Here is a 7,642-nt window from a genome sequence, read left to right on the forward strand (position 1 = left end):
TTGATTGTGAGGATGATATGACTGAGGTGATGAGGAAGGGTCCCTGGAAAATTGGAGCTCATTCCCTGCTTCTCAAGCAATGGACTCCTGATTTCTCTTGTACCATGGCAGCTGTTACTTCAATTCCTGTTTGGGTTCTTTTCCCTGATCTTGATCCATTCCTATGGACTGATTCCATCTTAAGTAAGATAGCTAGTAAAGTGGGTAAGCCCCTCTTTGCTGATCTTACCACCACCTGTCAAGCTAAGTTGTCTTTTGCTAGGGTTATGATTGTTGTTGATGTGGCTAAGGACCTTGTTGAGCATGTTATCATTAATGCTCCTTTCATTGGTCAATCTGTCCAGAGAGTTGTTTATGAGTGGGTTCCTTATTTCTGTAAGACTTGTCAGAAATTAGGTCACTCTGACTCCTCTTGTAAGAAGAATAAGCCAGTTGCTCTTGACTCTCAGTCTGAGGAGGCTCCTATGAAAACTGTGGATGCTTCTAAGAAACCTGGGAAGGCTGCTGGCTCCAAAGGTCATGCCAAGCATAAGAATGCTGCATCTAAAGCTTCTAAACCTGTTGCTCCTGGTCCAGTACTGTCATGTCAGGGTCCTGCCTCAGAATGCCATGTGCTAGGTGATACCTCTGCTCCTCATGAGGTGCCAGTGGATCTGGGAGAGAAAGTTGACTCAGAATGCAATGAGCTAGGTCATTCCTCTCTTTCCAAATCTCCTGTTACCTCCTCTGTTGCAGCAGAAAGGCACTCAGAATGCAATGAGCTAGGGCATCCCCCTGTGATGGCAGATGCTGAGACTAGGGTTACAGCTCCTGTAGCTGGTGGTACTGTTCCTGCGTCTACAGACCCTCCTATTTCTGGTCCTGTGCCCTCTGCTCCTCATGAGGTGCCAGTGGATCTGGGTGGGACTGTTCACACTGAATGCAATGAGCTAGGGCAGCATTCTGATATGGTGGTTACTAAGATCAGGGCTCTTGTCCCTGATGCTGGTGTTCCTGCCATAGTGGTTGAGCCATTAGTTCTCTCCTCTCATCAACCTGATATTGGTGCTGTTACTTCTCCTGGGAAGGAGCCTCCTGATAAAACTCAATGATCATCTCTTCATGGAATATCAGAGGGTTTAACAAGCCCCTCAAGCACCTAGAGGTTATTTATTTTCTTAAGAATTCTCATATTGATATTTTGGGTCTCCTGGAAACTCGAGTTAGGAAACATAAGGCCTCCAAAATTTTGAAAAATAAGTTTGGAAGGTACAAAAGTTTTACAAATTATAATTCCCATTCCAATGGGAGAATTTGGTTGCTTTGGAATCCTATCACTACTTCTATCTCCATTCTTGAAGAGCAGGCTCAAGTGGTTCACTGTAAAGTGACCCATCTTATCTCTGGAAGAACCTTTTTACTTTCTGTTGTGTATGGCTTTAATAATGCTGGTCCTAGACACCATCTCTGGCAATCCCTTTCTAGCTTTGCCAACCTGGGTGGCCCTTGGGTGACTATGGGAGATTTTAATGTTGTTAGGCATTTCCATGAAAAAATTAGTAGCACTCCTCCTGTTCTTTCTGAATTGAATGATTTTAATTCCTGTCTCCTAACTTGTGGACTTGATGATCTTCCTGGAACTGGTGCTGAGTTTACTTGGTTTAATAAGCATGATGCCTCCTCTAGAGTTTACTCTAAACTTGATAGGGTTTTAGTAAATTCTGAATGGATTCAGTGCTTTACTCAAAACCTCGCTAAATTTGAACCTCCCGGGGGTCTCGATCATTGTCCTGCTCTCTTGACTTTTCATGATGATCCTTTGCCTCCTAAGCGTTTTATTTTTCGAATCTTTGGTCTTCCCATCCTGACTTTATTCCCATTGTTTCTGAAGCTTGGACTGGGTCTGTTTCTGGTAACTCTATGTTTAGACTAATGGGCAAGCTTAAGAAGGTTAGGGTTGGCCTTAAAAAGTTGCATTCTGCTCATTATTCTAACATTGGTCAGAGGATAATTGATAAGAGGAAAGAGTTAGTCCAGTGTTTTGAAGATCTCCAAAGACAACCTCTTTCTGCTTCTTTTATTGCTAAAGAAAGTGAGGTTTCTGCTGAATTCCTTAAACTCAAGGAGACTGAACATAGCATTTTGACTCAAAGAGCTAAGCTCCATGACATCAAGCATAATGACACATGCTCTACCTATTTCTTTGCTAAGATCAAAGAGAGGCAGCAATGCCACATGATTGGGGACATTCAGAGTTTAGATGGGACCCTTCATCATGGTCCTCAGGATGTGGGACAGGCTTTTGTTCAGTATTATGAGCAGCTTCTAGGTTCTTCTGTGCAGACCTCTCCTATTGACCAGTCTATCATTGCTAATGGTCCTTGTGTTGAGGCTCATGATCAGCTTATGCTCACTGCTCCTATTACTAGACTTGAGATTAAACAGGCTTTGTTCTCTATGGGATCAAATAAAAGCCCTGGCTTGGATGGCTTCTCTGCTGGCTTCTTCAAATCAGCTTGGGGCATTGTTGAAAATGATTTTTGCAAAGCTGTGGAAGATTTCTTCAGAACTAGGTTTATGCCTAAGCAAGCCAATGTGACTATTCTTTCCTTGATCCCTAAGAAAACTATTGTTCAGTCTGTTAAAGATTTCAGGCCTATCTCTTGTTGCTCTATCATCTACAAGACTATTAGCAAGGTTTTGACCAACAGAATTCAGCTTGTCTTGCCTAAACTTATTGGGGAAGAGCAGGCAGCGTTTGTCAAAGGGAGGAGCCTTTTTGACAACATCATGCTTACTCAGGGTCTTCTCAAAGGCTATGATAGGAAGTACTTGTCCCCTAGGTGTATGCTAAAAGTGGATATTAGCAAGGCTTTTGACTCCTTACAGTGGACATTTATCAAAGATATGCTGCAGTCCCTAAACTTTCCTCCTCTCTTTATCAGTTGGATTATGGGCTGTATCACTGGGTCCTGGTTCACTATTAAAGTAAATGGTGGTAATTGTGGCTTCTTTAAAGGGAAGAGTGGTGTCAGACAAGGTGACCCATTGTCTCCTAGTCTTTTCATTCTTAGCATGGAAATTTTGTCTAGATGTTTTAGGACCATGTGCAACCAGAAAGATGTCTCTCTTCACCCTAAATGTCCCAAATTAGGGGTGAATCATCTTATTTTTGCTGATGATCTTATGGTCTTTACTCGTGGTGATCTTCCTTCTGTTCAAGCAGCTGCTAATATCCTCCATCTTTTCTCCACATGGTCTGGTCTTGTTGCTAATTTTGACAAGACTGAGGTTTACTTAGGTGGGGTTTCTCCTGCTTTGAAACAAGAAATTCTTTCTACTGTTGGGCTTAATGAGGGTGCTTTCCCTTTCAGATATTTGGGTATCCCTGTTCATCATGCTCGTCTGTCCCAGAGCATGTATGAGGGTCTCACCCTCAAGATCACTGCACTCTTGCATAGATGTTCTGATAAGTATCTTTCCTATGCTGGTAGGTTGCAGATCATTAACTCTGTCATCTTTGGTCTAGGGAATTTCTGGAGCAGCAGTATTTTACTTCCTGCTCAGATTTGCCAGTTCATTACTAAAGCTTGTCGACGCTTTTTTCCGGGGGCAACGGTCGGTCTAGGAGATTGTCTTTCAAAAGTTGGGATTCTATCTGCTCTCCCTGGTCTGAGGGAGGGTTCCAACTTAAGCATTTTGTCTCTTGGAATAGAGCTCTTCTTCTCAAGTGGCTTTGGCATCTTGATAGGGGGACTTGGTCTATTTGGTCCAAATGGATCATATCTTACTTTGCAACTCCCTCTGCCATTTGGTCCTTGAAAGCTAAGGAGTTTCACCCTGAAAGTCTTCGTAGCATTCTAAAAGTTCGTGATAAATGTGCTCAGCAACTTGGTGGGATTCAGCAGTTGCAAGACCTGCTTCGTTCTTGCCCTACTCCTGCTGGTTTCTCAGTGGGTAAAGCTTATGAAGTCATTAGGCCTAAGTACCCTAAGCTCTCTTGTTATAAGCTGGTTAGTAAATGCTGCATTCTCCCTCGCCATAGAATTATTCTTATGCTGGCTATTCAGAGGAAGCTGGCTACCATTGACCTGCTTTCTGCTCGTGGTTTGCTTCTCCCAAATAGATGCTCCCTTTGCAGGAATGCAGCTGAAAGTTCTCGTCATTTGTTTTTTCAATGTTCTTTCTCTAGAGCTTTGCTCCTGGCTGTCTCTTATTGGACTAGTATTACGTCCTCTGCAACTCAACTCCATGGCCTTCTATTTTGGGTTCATCATAGCAAGCTATGTAATTGGAAGAGGAATTGGATCCTTGGTAGTCTTGCTGCCACTGTGTATACCATCTGGTGTGAGCGGAATAGGAGGATTTTTGAAGGCCACGACAGGACTGTTGCTGATCTCTTGAGGGATGTTCAGTTTGTAGTTAGCGCCACCTTACTTTTCAAAACCCCTTTGGTTAGTCATAATGATCTAATTGGGGTGGTTACTTGTCTAGCTTAGTGGTGCTTTTTACTCTCTTTCCCTTTATGTGGTTATTTTCTTGTAAGAAAAACTCATGTATCCTTTTTTGAATATATGAGAAAATATCTTTCTTGCAAAAAAAAAAAAAAAAAAAAAAAAAAAAAAAAAAAAAAAAAAAAAAAAAAAAAATAATAATAATAATAATAATAATAATAATAATAATAATAATAATAATAATAATAATAATAATAATAATAATAATAATAATAATAATAATAATAATAATAATAATAATAATAATAATAATAATAATAATAATAATAATAATAATAATAATAATAATAATAATTAATTACTGGATTCAGAGTCCAATGTCCTAACCACTAGACCGTGCTTGAGAGAAGTTTTCTCTCTCTAAAAAAACTTGCGACGCCATTTTAGTTCGTTTCTTTAGCTGCCATGGCCCGAGGTAGGGGTCGACCTCCCAAAGGAAGACCACCATTGGATAGCTCATCTCATTCCGATCAATCTGGTACTCAAATCTTGGAGACACTGCGAATCCCGCCATTGTTGTTGTTGAAATTCCGCGTTCATCAGTAGTGTCTCCTGTTACTGAGCCTGTAGTTGATGTTTCTGAAACTGGGCCTACTGTTTCTGTGCTCCCTACTGATACTAATAATGCGGGTAATGGGGAAACTAATCGGGGTTCTAATCCCAATACGGGAATTGGGGAAAAACCTAAGAAATGGAATGAGGTTGTTAAGGGGTCAAGTCAGTTGGGTATGTCTCTATTCTTTGATGTTAATAGTAAGAATTCCACAGAGATTGATGTTGAATTAGATGATTTCAAGGATGAATTGGATTACTGGAAATGTACTCTTATGGGGAATTTCTTGGGATCAAAACCCACCTTGAAAGTTGTTCAAGATTTTGCTAGCAAGAGTTGGAAGCACATTGCATCACCTGTTGTGCAATATTACAAAAAAGGGTGGTTCAGTTTTAAATTCAATAGTCTTGAGGATATGAACAATGTGCTAAGGGATGGTCCTTGGAAATTGGGGAGCAGTTCCTTGATCTTGAAGCAATGGTACCCTAATTTCTCCATGGAAATGGACAGGGTCTCCACTGTACCTATCTGGGTCTTGTTTCCTGACTTGGAGCCTTTCCTTTGGTCTGAGACTGTCTTAAGTAAAATGGCCAGTAAGATAGGAAAGCCCTTATTTGCTGATGTTAATACCACCTGCAAAGCTAAGCTTTCCTTTGCTAGAATTATGGTGGAAGCTGATGTTGCTGCTTCTTTGCCTGATCATATTGTCTTGAACACTCCTGTTCATGGTCACACCAGTCAGAGAGTTATCTATGAATGGTTACCTTTCCATTGCTCTGGATGTGGGAAGCTTGGGCATAAATTAGGTAGCTGCAAGTGGCATCAGTCTAAAGCTAGTCCTGAGATTACTCAAAAGGAGAATAAGTCTGTTTCTGTCCCTGCTCCTACCTCTGACCCACAACCTGAGGGAGAGCTTGGCTCAGGAAGTCATGAGCTAGGTGGTACCTCAGCTGATTCAGTGGTGGTGGCATCTGCTAGTGTTGCTGAGGAGAACTCAGAATGCATTGAGCTAGGTTCTTCTCCCACACTGGCTGCTGTCTCCTCTCCTAAATCAGCTGTAAAGCACTCAGAATGCCATGGACTAGGCCAAAGCCCCCCTCAAACTGTGTGTAGTCCTAAGGTAGCTAGCAGGAGGTCTCAAATTGCCAAGAAGAGAGACTGTCTAACTGAACATCAAAATACTGATGGTGGCTCTATATGTGTGGATACTTCAAATCAATTTGATAGTCTAGGACATGACAATGGCCAGGCTACTGTTCTTCTAGTGGAAACTGTCCCCCCTGACAAGGAATCTCATGAAGATCTGCTCCTGGAACATTAGAGGTTGTAATGACCCTATTAAGCAACAAGAAATTGCTGATTTCTTGTATGCAAATAAGCTAGATGTGATGGGTATTCTGGAAACTAGAATAAAGGAGAAGAAAGCTAGAAAAATCAAAAAACAGAGTTTTAATAACTATAGTGTGTTTTACAACTATGATAGTCACTACAATGGTAGGATCTGGTTCTTGTGGAATCCCATCACTGTTACTGTGACTCCTCTGATCTCTAATGCTCAGTTTATTCACTGTGCCCTAACTCATCATGCTACCTCCCATAAGTTTTTCATTACTATGGTTTATGGTAGTAATGACTCTAAGGATAGGTTGGATCTGTGGCAAGCTCTCTCTTCTATAAAGCACACTGTGACTGATTGGATTGTTCTTGGTGATTTCAATGTAGTCAGAGATGTCTTAGAAAGAGTTAGCCTTACTCCTCCTAGCCTCACTGATATTTTGGATTTTAATGCTTGTCTCTTGAACTGTCACTTGGAGGATGTTGGGAGTTCTGGGTGTGACTATACCTGGTCTAACAAGCAGGATGATTGCACTAGGGTTTGGTCCAAGCTGGATAGGGCCCTTGCTAATCCTTCTTGGCTTTCTCATTTCCCTACTACTCATGCCACTTTTCTGCCTCCTGGGATTTCTGACCATTCTCCTGTCCTGGTTACTATCTTTGATGATCCTCCTACTCATGCTAGATTCAGTTTTCTCAATTGCTGGATTAGCCACCCCACTTACAAGGATCTCATTACTGAGGCTTGGAAGCACCCTGCTGCTGGTACTGCTATGTATCAATTTTTTGATAAACTAAAGCATGTCAAGGCTAGTTTAAGGGGCTTGCATAAGCTAAGCTTTAGTGATATTTCTTCTAGGGTTGTTGAAGCCAAAGCTGCTCTTCTGGCCTGTCAGCAGGCCCTGCAATGTTGTCCTCTTTCTCAGGATCTCATTCTTAAAGAAAGAGATCTTCTAACTGAGTATAACTCTTTGAAGACTGCTGAAATTAGTATTGCTCATCAGAAAGCCAAAGTGGATCACATACTTCATGGTGATTGCTCCACTAAATATTTTTTCTCTCGGATTAAAGAGAGGAAGCAGCAGCAGATTATTGGGAGGATTGTTGATAGGCATGGGTGTGAGAGAACTGGGCTCACTGATGTTGCTGAGGGCTTTGTTGACTATTATTCTCACCTGTTGGGGGCTTCTGTGACTGTTTCTCCTCTGGACACTGAATTTATCCAACAAGGGCCTTGTATCATTACTGAGGACCATGGTCT

At 41.6% G+C, this 7,642-nt stretch overlaps 1 protein-coding gene across 1 annotated transcript; it reads left to right on the forward strand.

The window, feature by feature from the left end:
• The first annotated feature begins 1,087 nt into the window (after positions 1–1,087).
• Positions 1,088–1,912, forward strand: LOC141649216 (uncharacterized). Its single transcript, XM_074457911.1, has one exon. The coding sequence runs from the start codon at positions 1,088–1,090 to the stop codon at positions 1,910–1,912; it is 825 nt and encodes a 274-aa protein (XP_074314012.1).
• Positions 1,913–7,642: the final 5,730 nt, after the last annotated feature.

The sequence above is a fragment of the Silene latifolia genome, chromosome 3 (assembly GCF_048544455.1).
Source record: "Silene latifolia isolate original U9 population chromosome 3, ASM4854445v1, whole genome shotgun sequence".
Lineage (NCBI taxonomy): Eukaryota > Viridiplantae > Streptophyta > Magnoliopsida > Caryophyllales > Caryophyllaceae > Silene > Silene latifolia.

What these genes read in the sequence shown, in the direction of transcription:
- LOC141649216 (XM_074457911.1), top strand. Translation starts at nt 1,088, where the DNA reads ATGATCATCTCTTCATGGAATATCAGAGGGTTTAACAAGCCCCTCAAG.